Source organism: Lissotriton vulgaris, chromosome 10 (genome assembly GCF_964263255.1).
Source record: "Lissotriton vulgaris chromosome 10, aLisVul1.2, whole genome shotgun sequence".
In the NCBI taxonomy this organism is placed as follows: Eukaryota; Metazoa; Chordata; class Amphibia; order Caudata; family Salamandridae; genus Lissotriton; species Lissotriton vulgaris.
The window spans coordinates 1,014,045,274-1,014,062,356 of NC_141698.1; the positions used below are offsets into that span (position 1 = coordinate 1,014,045,274).

At 42.8% G+C, this 17,083-nt stretch overlaps 1 protein-coding gene across 1 annotated transcript in view; it reads left to right on the forward strand.

Moving 5' to 3' along the window:
* Positions 1-13,577, forward strand: part of NPHP3 (nephrocystin 3) — a 123,939-nt gene extending 110,362 nt beyond the window's left edge. The window contains exons 12-15 of the mRNA XM_086939875.1: positions 1,463-1,577; positions 7,952-8,095; positions 9,662-9,759; positions 13,457-13,577. Coding sequence (XP_086796001.1) covers positions 1,463-1,577; positions 7,952-8,095; positions 9,662-9,759; positions 13,457-13,577 — 478 coding nt within the window. The remainder of the gene's footprint in view (positions 1-1,462; positions 1,578-7,951; positions 8,096-9,661; positions 9,760-13,456) is intronic.
* Positions 13,578-17,083: the final 3,506 nt, after the last annotated feature.

The following is a 17,083-nucleotide window of genomic DNA, read 5'->3' on the forward strand; positions in this document are numbered from 1 at the left end:
GAAGAAATGATCTGCAGACCAGATGCACCTGTGAACGTTTAAAGTATCTTATCAAAGTATTCCTGTGAAGGGAGGTCAAATTCATGGGTGACATTACCTTAATGAGCCATGTTGTTCCTCTGTTCATTGAGCAATAAAGTAAATGTGTTCTTACTGTGTCTACTGGTTTATGTTATGAATTCCATAGTGCCCAGAACAGCAATGAAAAGTAGTGGTCTATTTATTGCATGACTTATTTGTGATTTTTAATTTAGGACAGCATGAACTATACCAAAGCACTCACACAGTGTGTTTATAGGAGTACAAGAACTATACAAAATGTGCCAAACTAATTTGGTCAGTAAAAATCTCTAGCCAAGATAAATCTTGCCGAATTTAGGAAACATATTTTAGGAAGCTTTAAAAAGCAAAAAATTGCTTCTAAATTTAAACAATAACTAATTTTCTGTAGTGCTATAAGTAAAAAAACATGGCTCTTAAGCACTACTATTCCAAGAATATACTAAAAAAAGCATCTTGAAAACCTTGCTGAATAACAGAAGTTCATCAATGTTTTGTAAGGCTTTTGCATCTGGAAGCACATTCCCAGCAGAGTTTCTGAAAGCCAAACCCACCAGCTTTCATCCTTACACTCCTGAGTTTTGGGTCTGAGGATCACAATGTCGTAGGTAGAATGTAAGGAACACATTGCTCTATCACGTAATTTGGTGATTTGTCGTGGATGCTACATGAGATAGTAGCATGGTCCTGAACTCACGGTTGGACCGAAACTGAGAACCAGGGAATTTCTTGCAGCAATTTTGAAATATGACTTTTTTTTTGGAACCTAGGCATCTTTCAATTTAACTAATCTGCAGAGCACCACTATATAAAATGATTTACCTAAGAATATTTCTGTATGCCCTACATGTGTCATGCCTACTTTTCTAAAAGACTGGGACTACATTGAGTTTTATAGTTGATTATACACACAAACCAGCTATACCTTTCCAACCTGACCTTATTCTGGGCTTCTCCTCCTGGTATAAACATAACCTTGAAATAGTTCTCTGAGCATGTGGGTGCCCTGGAGCATGCTTCATACTTAAGACTTTAGTGACAAACATACCTGTGCTGGGTAAATGTGATACACATTTCCTGTACTTAGTTATGAGTGCCAGAGTTATCTCAGTATTGAGCAGACATGACAATAACAATAGAGGTTCTGTACCATCATTGGCACTCACATCTGAACCTTCATAATTAACTGAAATCTGGCCGTCAAACTTGGTATGTGTCTTCTTACCTTTCCAGCTACATCAAGGTGCCTGAAGTGCCTTAAGTGACAGGCAACTTCCACCAAACCCCTTTTATAAATAAATAATTACTTTCATTACAAAACCGTAGACCTAGGGAGAAAAATATTGATTTGATTGGCTTCTCCCCAAGGCTGGTCACGTGTGACACTTTTCTTCATTCCTAGGATCCAGCTGCAGCAGAAGCATTCCCTGAACACCTTGATTCTCTACCACTTTGTTGGGAGACCCACTTCGACCAGCTCAGAGCCGGCATTGATACTCAAAAGACTGACATTGAAGGTACTTTTTAGATAAAAAATGTTTACTAATGTAAATCAGGGGCTGTATGTATATAGATGGTAGTTCTGCTGATGTGTAATAAACAGTTTCAGTGTTTATGTATAATTCTGTCTGTTGTCTTAAGAATTTTCCCATCAAAACCATCTCCTAAACACGTTATAAGTGTTTAAAAAAAGAAATAAAATAGGGCCTGTACTTACAAAATCACATTTACTCAGTTGTTGGAAAGTTCAACATGCCAAATTGCAGCTGCACCAGTTAAACAGAGCTGTGACATGGCCAGCAAATATTTAAAAATGCCAGTGGATCTGGGGCTGTATTACACTAAGGGCAAATTGTCCTTGTATCTTACAGTAATGGTACGTGGTCCTTGTATGTGTCACAGTATCACTTTAAATAGGTTCACTGGGAACAAACATTCTCGCATCTCAGATCGCTAAAGTGGAGTTATAGGTATGCTGTCAAGTGAGTGTCCTACTGGAGGTGTATCTCTACCAAAATCCTTACCAAAACCAAGTGCCTACTGTAATATTTATGCTCTGTTAAATGAAACACTCTTTGCATAGAATGTTCCTTGAACCTAGTTTGTGATCCAAGGAAGCGTCCTTTCACATGCCGCTGTGTAGAGGCTTTGTGATGACTAAAATGGGTTAGGAAGGGGTTGATGAATCAGATACCCAATATATTTTGAAGGATTATCCAATTCTTTTCTATTATTACCAGATTGGAAACACACTCCTTTTTTCTGTAGCCGGGTGCCTCTGTTCATTTGACTGTCAAACTCTCTATTAAGAATGAATAATTTCAGCCTGCATATGAATATTGTGAATGTCTGCTCTCTATTATAGAAAAAAATATCTGAATAATTCAAGAAGATGCTTTCATTTGTACTTAAAGATATTCACGTTTATTTCAGTTTGAGGATGAGGATTTCGGCGAGGCCTGAAGGGTCACTAATTAAATATTTCAGTTCTTTCATGCTCTGGCGCAAAGCTTTACCCTCTCCAACAAACTTTGAAAAAAGTTGGGAATAAACTTGTTCAGTAAAAGTTCCCTAAATGTTAGCTCTAATGCTTAGCGAACAAAGAGGGAAAATGCAATTTGTAAAATGCTACACAGCACAAACTAATCAAGATTCTTTCATCTCAGTGTGGCCGTGTCTATTTTATGGAAAGTGTATTACTAATCTAGTTGTGTTATGTTTCATATAGGTACCCTAATATAGGCCCAGGTAACATCATACCCCTTCACCTACATCACCTCCTCTATATTAAACAGAAACAAGCCTTTTAAGGAGTGAACCTTTTACCTAGTTCTAGGCCTGGGTGCAGAAGGAGGGTTTCCCTGAACAATAGTGTTCTATGACTTCATCTTTGGTTAACATAGTATGAATGAATATTCTTAAAGCTACTTGGAAACCAGGCAGGGGCTATACACCACCTTCATAGTATCTACGCACAAGGTTCATCACACATGTCTTCCTCATACCCAACAATGGCTAACACAAGAACAAGGCACACAGGACTCTATATACTTTTCTGTATAAATACAACACCTCTTGCTAGCAGTAGTTAGAGGGAACCGAGACTTTCAGGACGACACACTCACCAGAGACGACGAGGCTCCTGCATGCAGACGCTCCAGTTGACAGTGGTCTGAACATCCCTTACGAGGTGTCCAACTAGATGACCAAGAAGGGCTCCATCATTTCTCACACTTCAGGTAATGGGGTTTAACTTCATCCTAGAGGGATTCTTGGCTTTTACACCTACTCACATGCTAGGTATACATAAGTACATCTAGGAGTACACACACTTTTATCATGCATTTTATATCTATGTATATGCTCATGACTATTTCAAAATGGTAGAACAGTACTATCCTTTTATATTCATAGTACTGCTAATCATATATCTCTTCTACGGTCTAATGGTTGTTACAACTCATATATTTGACACGAGAATAACAACTGTTCAATAAACCTGTTATTGAAACGCCCAGACTGTTTATTATGTGTATCTCTGAGATAAACTAAATGAGCGAAAAGTAGTCCATTGTTTCCACGATCTTGCGGGATTAGGGTTGTTATGTTCTGAGGTTGCCAGCAGCTCGTTTTCCCCGATAAGAGGAGACACTAGTGGCACTGTGAGCTAGCATATATGCAAATGGGCTAACATTTCTCGATGGGGGTGTACGGAACCAATCTGCCACCAATCCCACAGTTTGTTATCCAAACATGCAGGTCCTGCATGGGTACTATAGGAACTACACAACAGTTGTAATAAACAGGTTAAATCCTGGAAACAAAATCCTTTTCTTTGTTGATCTTGTAAAGAGTATATCTATATGGGCTCTCCTTTATAAAGCACACTTTCTCCATTATCTTTACAAATAACAGCATTTGCATGATCAGTTACATAAAACCTACATTTATTTTAATTAAAATGGTGAAATTCAGTAAAATGTGGTGCTGCCACATGATTCATATTACATTTGTAAGAATGCTCACATGTTCACCAACTCTTAATTGTACTTGTTGAACATGTCTTAATAGATCTCTTGCCAAACAAATATTCAGTGACAAACATCACATGTGAAGTAAGATAATTTAAAAAAAATATCTAATTTGATATTTGTTTTCAGCAGCTTCAGTTTTTCAGTGGAATGCTGTAGGAAAGTGCCCCTTTTTGTCCTGGTCACCCCCACTTTTTGCCACTGGTACTGATGTTTTTTGACTGATGTGTACTGGGTCCCTGCTAAACAGGTCTGAGGGCCAGTACTCTTTCCCTAAAACAAGTAAAATGGTCTAATGGTAACACAATTGGCACACACTGTGGCACCCCTGTAAGTACCTAGTAAGTGGTACACCTGGTACCTAGGGCACCAAAGAGGGTCGCTAAGGGCTATAGCCTGTATTATGCCACCCTAAGGGGCAGCGCTACAAATTGCATGCAGACTGCGTGTCATTGTGCAAACCATGAGCAAAAATACGTCCTGGCACACTCTCTGTGTGCCATACCAAAGTCACTATATGTAATATATGTAAGTCACACCTGCAGCAGGCCTTGGAGCCCTAAGGCAGAATGCATTATATTTAGGCTTTCCTGTTTTCAGTTTCTATTTTTGTTAAATACTGGTTGTTTTTTCTCCAGAAAACAACAGAAACTATTTTTTTCAGGTGTTTATGGAACGTTTTGCTTTTATTATTGCTTGCTTTATGCACTAATAGTGCATGGTATATAGAAGGTGTACGTGCAGTGTATATGAGGTCCAAATACATTTTTATAACTCAAACATATTGTAGTACACCATACAATACTTCTTCAGTGAGTTTTTGGTCCTGCGTGCTCATTACTTCCTTCCCATGTAACTTTTATCTGTGAAAAGGCCCTCTCAGCATTGGCACTTGAGACGGGCAATGCCAAAACAGCCAGTACACAATTTCCTAACTCTGGCCACTGACCTAGCTTTCCATGCCAATACTGGTGCACCTGAAGATTGCGATTCTCTGGGACTGGTTCTGCAACATATGCGTTGAACTGGGAACATATGTCCTCAGAGTTATTGAAGCTGTCAAAAAAGAAGCAGCGCACACACTTCCACAGTGAGGCTTCATTGACTTCAAATGCTAAGTTTGGAAAAGGGACAATTCTATGCATCATTGTAAGCCATTTCCCATACATTGTAAAATAAAATTTCCTGATTGCTCCTCAACATTTCTTTGCTTACCAAGTAGCTAGCAGTCTAACATGGAACATGTTGCAATGCCAAAGTCACTAGAATTGTCGCCCAGTGTACTCTCATGGAGATGTTTCACATCTACACCAATTATGCTGAACACGTGGTAGAAAGGGGTATTTTCAGACTCTAGTTTTTTTTAAATTATGTCCACTACAACAGTCATGTTTTCCTGTAAAAATATAACAATGCAGTTGAGTACTTTTTTCACATCACTATCAATATCTCCGGATCTCCAACTGACCCATGCCCTCACCAGTGTTTTCAACAAAGCCAGCACAGCCATCGCGCTCCATCTCAGGAAAACAATCAACAATCAACATCTCCTTCGAGACAGCAACCTTCCAAAAAAGCTGAAAGCACGCCGAGATCAACGCCTTACTGAAGAAACCCAAGGTAGACCCCAACGACCTCAAGAACATCCGGCCCATCTCCCTGCTCCCTTTCCCGGCGAAATTCACGGTGAAGATCGTCAACAAACAACTGACCCGCTACCTCGAAGACAACATCCTGGACCCATCCCAGTCCGGCTTCCGCAGCAACCACAGCACCGAGACCGCCCTCATCGCCGCCACTGACGACATCAGGATCCTTTTTTTTTTTTTTTTAAAAAGGTCAAGGTGCACCACTTCAATGTTTACAAAGACTATTAACTTTGATAAAGTTAACAGAAATAATCACATCAGCTATTACTTGTGTTCTTTGAAAGTTCTTTTATTCGATTCAGTTGAAAGTGAAGAGTATATACAGGAACTACAGCCGACGCGTTTCGTCCTCTTGGGACTTCTTCAGGGCAAAAATAATCATAAAGTAGTTTTCTTGGATCTTCTCCCGTGTTTATGGGATGCGTGAGTATGTCCGTGACGTTCTATTATGGTGAAAGTGGCATCCTGTTTGACAAACAAATCTCCGTGGAAAATCTGTTCTGGCAGAGCCGTTCTTGTTAATAGGCGGTGTGTGTCTATTTGTAGTCAAGTTCAGCCAAAACACTCACGAATTAAGAGGTATTTCAATATTGTGCGTACAAGTCTCATCAAAGTATAGATGATAGTCCAAATAATGCTGGAACCAGGGTAGTGAGCGTGGAATGGAAGTTCTGTCTGTCTATTAATATTTTCTTGTTGTGGGGGAAATATATATATTGGTCCTCCCGCTTGGGCACTCTTAATAAAGTGAGCTATAGCATCCCCTGGTTCCTAGATCCGCATGCAATTCGACGTCCTCCTCCGTCAGGTACCGGCAGGATCCTTAATGGACAAAGGAGAAACAACCCCCCTAATCCTTCTGGACCTATCAGCGGCCTTCGACATGGTCTACCACCCCACCCTAACAGCACGCCTCCATGACGCCGGAATCCAAGAGAAGGCCCTGGCCTGGACCACGTCCTTCCTCTCCGGCAGAACCCAGAGTGTCCGCAGAACCAACCAACCTACCAACCGATCACGCACGCAACCTGGGGGTCATCCTCGACTCCACCCTCTCCATGACCAGGCAGGTCAACGCCGTCTCCGCCACCTGCTTCAACACCCTCCGAATGTTCCCCAGGATCTTCAAATGGATCCCCCCGACACAAGAAGAACCGTCACCCAGGCCCTGGCCATCAGCAGACTGGACTACGGGAATGCCCTCTACGCAGGAACAACAACCAAGCTCCTGAGACGGCTGCAACGCATCCAGAACGCCTCGGCACGACTGATCCTCGATGTCCCCGACGCAGCCACATCACACCCCACCTGAGAGGCCTGCATTGGTCCACCGTCAACTACAGGATCAACTACAGGATCACCTTCGAACTCCTCATCCACGCACACAAAGCCCTACACAAAGCCGGACCACCATACCTCAACAACCGACTCAGCTTCCACACACCCACCCGCAGCCTCCGCTCCGCCAGCCTCGCCCTCGCCACTGTTCCACGCGTCTGGAAAACCACCCCCGGGGGCAGATCCTTCTCCTACCTCGCTGCCAGGATCTGGAACACCCTCCCTACCAACCTATGTCAGACACAGGATCTGCTGGCCTTCAGAAGACTTCTCAAGACCTGACTTTTCGATCAGTAGCTACCCCCTCCCTCTCCCCCCAGCGCCTTGAGACCCTCACGGGTATGTAGCGCGCTTTACAAATGGTAATGATTGATTCAATATACGACCAAAGATCCTCATGTTTCTTGCTTTTGCTGTCATCACTCATTTTGTCCGATGCGTGCACTACCTCTCGGGTGCTGCGCACGACCAACGACCGACGCAGCCCCGCCTACTGTGTCGAATGTCCGCTGCGGTCAACGGGTTAAATAAGCTGGTGGCTTTTAAGGGATTGAACCTCTAAATTTAGATTTTAAATCTGTCTCTCTACCCAGACCAGATAAGATTAATGTGTTTATCCTTTTAAAAAAAAATCTCAATATGATTAATTATGCTTACTATTTCACAACTAGTGGCAAAGGGCATAGTTTTTGGATTAAAGCTATGATTAATTCTGTGCAGTTGCTACCATATTGATTTATGTGTAGTTAGTAAAGGATGTTTTTGAACATATATATCATGTTTATATATTTTATTTTAAAGGAGAATAACCTAGAACAAATAAAAAAAAGTACAGAAGTTTTTACTATTTCTCAACTTATGTTATGTTCGCAGTTGATGCAACATTCGTGGACGGCGTCAACTTTATCTTTGGACCCAACAAAGTTCTTGGAAGAATTTCCACACTGGCTGGAAAAACTGTCTGCTCGTCACCAGGGCAACATCATCATTGTAATTGACTCCATAGACCAAATACAGGTATTATATGATTAGCAGATTTTATTGTTGGATCAAAGTTCTCTTCATGGTCTGTTAATGCTAATGCTTGAACTTTTGAAGAGAACATTCCATATTGAGACACGTGTCTTTTAATGTATAGCACACATCAGGAGGACTGCTGCTTTTTATTGACTCTTCACACAGCCACAGAGCCTGATTTTTTCCATAGATACTGCTGGCCTTGATGACCAGTGCAGAGTGCAACACAAAAAGCAAGAAGAAAGCTCATTCCCAGAGGGATACAACAAGGTCTTTGTTACTATTAAGGAACAAAATGTAAGCATTGCTTACATCCCTGAACCACAGTTATGTAAAAATTGAGAAATTAGTAAGAGTATATTCATTATGAAGAAAAACAATTTGAAAATGGAAATCAGCTATTTAATTTTGAATAATAACAAAGTAAATATATTGAATATTTTTTTCTTTATTATAATTTAAATTTTTGTGGGGTGCGGTTGGCTGGTAAAATATAATTGGCTGTTGAAGGGGTTAGAGTTATGTTCAAAATCAAATTTGAGTTAGAGAGTGGGTGAAGTTCATGTCTATGACTGTGATTAGTGCTTTGTTAAGCGTCATTATTAGGTTTAGGAGGAGTTAAGGTTAGTGTTAGAGTAAGGGTTCTGATTATACATGTGGTGTGTAAAGGGCTAGAGTTGGGTTTAGGGGAGGGTTAGGCTAGTGTAAGGTTGGTGCTGTGGTTAGTGTGGTGGTTGAATTATGATTTTAGAGGATTTGGTGGATGAGGGCAAATCTCGGGTTTAAAATTGGGGTTACATTTGTTGTTATGAACTGTCTTTATTCTTGAATTCTTCATGATTAACAATGTAATGTAAAATGTATTTTTCCTCCTAATTGGTCCTCTGTAAGCACCATATCATATGTAAACACTTCATATATTTCTTCATTCTGCATTTTTTCATTATCACGTCAATGCAATTTGAGCAAGAACACATATGGGTTTACTAGTTAGTGATTCTTCGACTGAATCCTTCCTGGCTTCGGAACTATTTACTTACTTTAGCTAACTCTAGCGCTGTTGACTGGGCCTTTGGCTTATTGCTAGGTATCTATCCCAGAGTCAGCAAACCGCATATCAGCGGCTGCAAAGGTGGCATATTAAGGTGCGTAGATGTTCCTAATATGACAAAGACACAACTTAATAAAGAAGACCAGAAAACACTGGCACCCTGTTAGATCATGGGTAGATCTCTATAGTCCGTCTCTTTCTTGCTCAACCAATGCACCGTCATATGATTAAAACACAGAGGCAGGTCCTTGAAGTGTAGGGGTGCTGTAAGCCCAAGCCACTGGGTGAGACATCTGTTCAAACTGGCAGTCGCATCAATGGGTGTGACTGAACAATGCCAGAAAGGGAATTACCTCTCACTTCTAACTGGATTTGAATTGCCTAAGATATTTGTGTTCTTACTCTCCTTGCATTTTGTTCTCAACCTCCGGCTTCAAAAAAACGAAGTCATGAAGGAGAATGCTTCTGCTGTTTAGTGTATTCTAGTGATGTTCTCTTTTTCTAATTTTATGTAGCAAGCAGAAAAGCACATGAAGTGGCTCATCGATCCCCTACCAGTGAATGTGAGGGTGATTGTATCGGTAAATGTGGAAACATGCCCACAGGCCTGGCGGTAAGATACATATTGTGCTTCTGTTGTCTTACATTGTTCAATGAGGTTGCAGTCAAGGAAATTAAGGGCCAGATATACAATCACATTTCTGATCGCAAACCCTGGGATTCAGTAAATTGCTGGGTTTGCGACAAGTAAATGTGTTTTTATAATTCACTAAACCATTTAGCTATTCTGTAACAGGTTATCGAATCACTAAATAGGTTTAGGAAACTATACATAATCACTGTTTGAAAAGACCATGTTTGGGGTATCCCTTTCAAATACCAATTCCTTATTGTGGGAAGATGGCTCTTTATATAGTGCACCAAAACAAGGTACACTGTGCAAAGAGTCCAGGCAAACCCCAATTGACTTAACGAGACACAAATTATAACCCAAATGCTCTCTTTTGTGGTAGTGTGGGCGAGCAGTTCGGCTAATCAGAGAGTAGTGCGAAGCATTTATTGCGCACGCAAAGACAGTAAGTGAGACACATACTCAATAAAGCAATCCTACAGCAATTTGTAAAAAAATAACAGATGTTTATATGAATTTAGATAGCAAGATCATCAGAATCAAGTAAGTACTTTTCAATATTTTTAATTTTTACATGTTTTAAAAGTTTACACAGTGCAATTTCTGAAGCAATAATGTTATCCCATGGGGGGAAAAACATGTACTGTATTCGGGCACTTATCAACGACTTACGGGACTCTTTTCCCAGACTTAAGGTGAGTACAGGGCAGGTTCCAAGGCAGCACCAACAGGTCCTCTCGGACGCCACTTCGGTGGCCGGGTGCAGAGGTGCGTTTTGGCATCGGGTGTCCTGTGTAAGGCTATGGGGATCAATCTGGCCAGAAAGAGGCAGCAAGCTGGGTCTAGGGAGGCTGTTCGGGTGAGCCCACAGGGGGGGCTCAGTCCTTGAGCTACTCGAGCATGTAGCAACACTTGGTCCTCTTCTCCTTGGGCTGTGGAGCTCGGGCAGTGATGCTTTAAGGTGTCTAGTTGCACTGTGGGAGACACACACAGTTTGCGGGGGCCTGCAATAAGAGGCTGCAGGCACAACGTGGGGTCCAGCCTAGAAAACCCTAGGTTTGGCTCAGACTTTGAGGGTCACAGGACCCGGTGGCACAGTCTCCTCCCTCGAACTCTGGCTGTGGGGCATGGGTGCAGAGGTACTTTGAGGTGGCTGCAGTCAGAGGCTCACTCTTTGTCTTGATTCTGCAGAAAAGTGTCAAGCAGGACAGCTTGGCCACTCTCGATGTGGGTCTCACCGTCCCTCGACATACAGGTCGGGCTTCCTCGGTATTGGTGTACACAACTGGACATAACAAGCTGGACGCAACAAGTTTTGGTTGCTGCAAGGGGTCCGGTACCGTAGGTATTGGTACAGTGCTGCTCCGATCTGTCCTGGTGTCACCACACTTCGAGCGAGGACAGATCTGACCTGTGGGAGCAGGGCAACCTGTTCCTAGGTGGCTGCAGCATCTGTAATCCTAGTAAGCAGCAGGATGGTGAGCCAAACCTTGCTTCTTTGGTGCCTTTAGCTGCACGAAAGTAGCTCCTCTACTCCAAGGGAGTTCTTTGGCAATTTATGAAGCACTGCCAGCCCTCCGGGTTTCTTGGAGTCTGAAGATCACAGGCCCAGTGAATTTCTCCACGATTGTTGGGGGCATCAGGTAGGCTGGTAGGGTTGGCACTAAATCAGTCCTTGTTCCTCTGTTCTTGTGTCAGCAATCTTTTTTGTCCACTCCTTCCTTGTGTCCATCAACAATTGAGTATCTGGTATCAGGGGGTCTCCTAAATATGTAATTTAGCGGTGTTACGGGGAGTGAATGGTATTGGCCAATGGGCTACTTACCTCTGGGGTCACTACACCCCATAGATGACCACTTCCTTTGGGGAGTGGGCAGCACCCTCTCCCAGAGTTCCTAATTACACCACAGACAATGTGGTGGAATTTCTATCTTTGTGTTTACTTCAGGCAGTCCACCCTAGAGGTGTGTCCAGCCTGGCAGTGTAACACGTCTTCTGGATATCTAATTTTCCCACCTATCCTAGTGCCATCCAGGTATGGGGTGGCATCCTCCAGGTCTGGAGAAACCAGGCTTCCTTATCAAAGGCGGTGGTCCCTTTGATGCTCCCTGTCTTGACATGCCTAATCTACCAGCCATCCTGTTTGCTACAGGGGCTTTTTCCTCCTAGGGGACCAGAAACTCATCTGTGGTGACAGGCTGGACTGTACATTAATCTGTACATTAGAGGACAAGTAGGTTTCAGGGGGTACCTCTAAGGTGCCCTCCGGGTGCATGTATTATTAAATCCATCACTGAACTCATTTTGTGTTTGTAAGTGCACAGTGTTTGATACCAAACACCATAGGTTTCAGTGAAGCCATTGTGTAGCTAGGAAACTCGTTTTGACCAGTGCCCAGAACATACCTTAATATGGATCCCCTGCTCACTTGTAATATCCAGAAATGGAGCTAGACATTATGGGGGCATGTCTGCTCATGCTGATCTGTCCTCACATGTCCTATAATGCACCCTGCCTTAGGACTCCAACGCCTGCTGTAGGGGTGACTTACATATAGCCCATGCAGTGTTGATGGCATGCTACACAGAAGTGTGTCATGTCCTGTTTTCATACATGGTTTGCACCATGTCACGCTGTTTGCAATGGCAGTCTGTGTGGAATTTGTGTGTGGGTCTCTTAGGGTGGCATAAGGTATGCTGCAGCCTTTAGTTCTTTATTATCCTTGTCCTAGGTACCTGCGGTAACATTTATTAGGGGCTTACAGGGGTGCTAATGTCCTTGGCCATTTGTAGAATAATCACACGTTCTTTTGTTTTAAGGAAGGAGCAGTGGCGCTGAGTCTAGTTAGCAGGCCTCAGTGCACTGTCAGTTTAAAATCAGCATCTAGCAGCTAAGAAGGGGTAACAAGATGTGGGGGAACAATTGCTACAAAATCCCAGTTTCTTACACTTATGGTATGCATTAATGTTTTGCAAACATTTTACTGACACCTCAAAGAAGATGGTAAACCACTTGTAAATGGGAAGGGATCCCCTGAGATCTCGTTACAGAATGGACAAAAAGCATTTTTTAGAAATAGGCTCTTTAAAAAAAAGTTTTTTTTCTTATTTTTAATCACGGCCACTTTAAAGAAACGGAGCTGCAGTGTACAAAAAATAAAATAATAAGTTAGCTGCATTTAAAAACAAACACAGAGACATGATTGGCTTCTGACGCCAGCATGCCACCATCGCTGTGATGACGACGAATCGTAGTGGATTGCAATTTGCGACCGACTTCATTACTATTAATGAGTAGGTTGAATTGAGACCCAGTATGATTCCGTATTTAGTAAATCAGCCTATTAGTGCATAAGTCTGTTAGCAACATATGTAATTAGGAAGTCTGTGCACGCATTGCGACCAGTTTTACCAAATGTATTGTACATTCATCTGCCCCTTCGATTTATCAAAAAAAATTGTGTTTTTTTGCAGTTATGAAAAAAAACTGTTAGTACACTGTAAAATCACCCTTCTCTGTTGCATCTTCAGTGTATTGGAGGTTTAGTCATCAGTGACGTTACCTAGAGCAAAGTATCAGAATGGTGTTACCTTTCTTTGGTTAATCGCCAGACAGTGGCGTAGGCAAGGTCACATACAGAATCTGTCACTTAATGTGCACTTCTTTTTTGTTGTTGAAGGTTGTGGCCGACTCTTCACCTTGATCCGCTAACTTCAAAGGACGTAAAAGCTCTAATAAGTGCAGCCTGCAGCGCATCTGATGTCACACTGACTGTAGAGCAGGTATGGTTTGTCCCTTAGCTGTCAAGAACTGCCATCTATCCTTTGACAGGGAGCAGAGTTCTCTCTGGTTCATTCTGGTTGTTGGAGTTCATAGTAGTTTAAGGTGCCAGAAGTAGACAGTGGGTGTTATCATTGTTAGCCAGTGCTGGACATCTCCAAAGGAAAGGATTTCTCTTTACAGAAGAGTGCCAATTAACATCAAATCTGTGTGAAATTATATCCAACACTTGATGTGCCATCAATGGGTGGCAAATACTTCATTAACTGTGATTATAAACATTAAGGACTGCATTTACTAGAATGCATATTTGGAGAAAATCAGAAGCAGTAGGCCTCTCACTCCTCTTCCATTGAGCTATGCTCTGGTAAGGGGGAGTGTTATGGGGGGAGGTGGGGGTGGGGGGGGTCTGATTTCAGGAGGCATATGGAGAGCTCTGCCCCATACCTTAAAATCAGTTCACACACACAATCATTGTTATTTTCAACTATCTGATTGTTTATCATGCACTGTTCGTTTGCAAGCCATGTGTATGAAATGATCGAAAGTATTATAAACATCTCGGCAATAATTATGAAAATTGGGGCAAAGGAGAAATAAGCCCATCCTTCTTTTATCACACCCTGTCCTATCAGCCTACCTATGTTATAACGAGGTGTCTTACATCATAGTTGTACGAGTTCTACATAACATGCCAAGTCTTGACATGCCTCCTGTGTACCTTCTAGTACCTTAGAGGCCTAAAGTTAGAACTTTGTTATTCAGCATCCTCTCAGTGTGTCCCACCATGCTCTTTTCACTAGTATCTGCTAGATCTTTCTTAAGGGGAGTCCTGTGTGGATCGAAGAAGGGTCGGCTTATGCTCTGCTCCTGTAACATTACACAACATATTTTTCACAGGATATTTGTTACTTGCTAAAAATATACACAGCAGCTCACTGCTGCTTTTCTTTCTTATTCCTGTGGGGATGGAACACACAAAGCCATCTTTTCTTGTTGGCATATTTCAGCTGCTCCAGTCCAACCATTGGTGCTCCAGAAAATTGACATTTTTCTTCAGTTTTTTTAGTGTGACTTAAGAAAACGTAGAAATGTGACCATACATTTATTATCTACACAAACGAGGTTAGTCTCCTTTCTAGGCTTTGTATTTGTATCATGCACTTCCTCAATTTTAACTGCACGAACAATAATTAAGTTAGCACACAACCAGGCCTGTGTTTTATGTAGCATGAAAAATACATACATATCAGGGTTAAGGGAACTATCACGATTAATAATTAAAGGCTTCTCAAACAGTCATCATTGCCACCTCTGAACATGTTTTTTAACACCTAAAGTCAGAGTTCTGTAGCAACAAACCACTCCATATCAGAATCAAAGTCAACATTATAAGTTGGAGAAAGTCCACTTATGGCCTCATTACGAGTTTGGCGGTGTGGGAGCGGGATCGCCCCACTCCCGCACCGCCAGACCCGTGGGAGAACTGTCTGCTAAATTAGGAGGTTTCTCCTGTTTGGCGGGTGGTTCTTTGGCATTCCCAAGGTGGTGCCTATGAAATAGGCACCGCCATGGCAATGACGAAATCAGTGTTGCAGTCCAGGCCGTGCGGGTACTGGGGTGCTTGCACACAGAAGGGTACAACATGTGCCCTCTTGCATGCACCCCATGGCGCAAAGGCACAAGGGGGCACTGTAGGGCCCTCTTTGTTTCCTCTCTGCCATGCTTTTCATGGCGGCCACACCGCCATGAAAAGCATGGCAAAGAGGAAACTTGTAATATATTTGTCGGGCCGCAGCGGCTCGCCAAAGATATTGTGACCTCAAGGCCAAAGTCCCTGGCGGCACAACAGCCCTGGTTGTAACTGGGCGCTTGGAAACCCACCACAGCTGCCTCCATGCAAATCTTGTGGACCGTACATCACCAGACTCGTAATGCGTACCTTAGTGGCCATGCTAATCTTTGTGGTCTGAATTCAGAAACCATCAGTGGTGTGGAAATAGGTTGGAAGAGAGATAGTTCAGGAGTGTTGGAGATTAACTCACAAATTTAGATAATTTTGGATTTGAAGAACTCAAGTAGGGCTTTGCAATGTTGTTTGAATGTACTTGAATTGCCTTTTTAAGGTGGAAGGTGTGGGTGTTTTGTAGTAAATGTTTAACTTGGTGATACATTGATGCATTTGATATAGTTAAGCTTTTGACACTCTAATTTGCTGTATGGTAGCCTCTGCAATTTATCTTTTAACAGGTTTATCTTCTTAAAATTTGAACGTTGCCATTACTGTTCCAAGATTCAGTGGGCTTGTTTTAATTCAGCTAGTTCTTTGCCACACCACTTATTAGATGTGTTGATGCGTAACTTGGATTTCTGTACCAAGTGGTTGGTTTATAAACTAGGTTGGTTAGGACTTTGCCACTGGATTCAAGCAAGCCGGGCTGAAGACGGCTGGAATGCCAGAAACCGGTCCTCGGAAGCTAGTTTCCAGTCCAGGGAAGGCATGGCTTGGCAGTTCGGGCTGAACTGTTCCCATGAGGCACAGGGTCAGACTGATTTGCATATAGCCATGTCTGAACTGGGGTGGCAGAGTGGGCTAAAGAACGGTGATGGATTAATCCCAGATCTTTTGACTGGGTGTGAGTGTTTGATTGGTTCAGATGCTCCGTCCATTACCACCCCCTTTTGTACCGAGGTTGTTTAGGAAAGCATGATCTCACCATATCTGTGGTTGTTTCGATGTTAGAATTGAACCTGTGGTCCATTGTGTGCCTAAATTGTGTTTGAACCAGCAACCATTTGTAAATTACCTAAGGTATGCATTGTTTTAATGAGGTGTTCAGCTGTTTTTAAATATCCTTGTCAATCCACTGGTCACTTTAAGTTGAAGATTTTGTTGGCTTTATACTGTCGATGCAGTGTAATTTCAAGAAAATCACAAAAAGTAACTGTAAGGTAATGGAAGTTTATTAAAAATGTGCTTATGCTTATCAACATTAAGGGGCTCATTAGGATCGCGGACGGACCTGAGTCCATCCGCGACCCCAGAGTAGGAGGGAACGTCCGCATGGGCAGCAGCGTTCCCTCCGTGCAGATTAGGATGTGACCGCCAGGGTGGCGGTCACATCCTCTATCTTTAACATTGCGGCAGGTGCAGCTTCAAGCTGCACCCACCGCAATGTTAAAAATGCATACATTGCATTTGTATGCAGAAAGCGGCAGGCACCGCGCGGTGCCTGCCGCTTTCTGCATACAAATGCAGGGGGATACCATGGGTACCCCCCATGTGCACACCCCACCCCCCCTTCACCCAGGGGGCCCGCAACGGGCCCCCGAAGTCAAAGTCTGTATGCTTTTCCACGGCGGAAAGGCCGCCGTGGAAAAGCATCTCTTTTACACCATCCTAATATGGCTGGCGGTGTCTGATGGACACCGCCAGCCATGTTACAGCTTTTCCGCCGCGGTTGTAAGTCAACCGCGGCGGAAAAGCTGCGGACTGAAACCAGGACCCACCAGCCATCCTAATGTG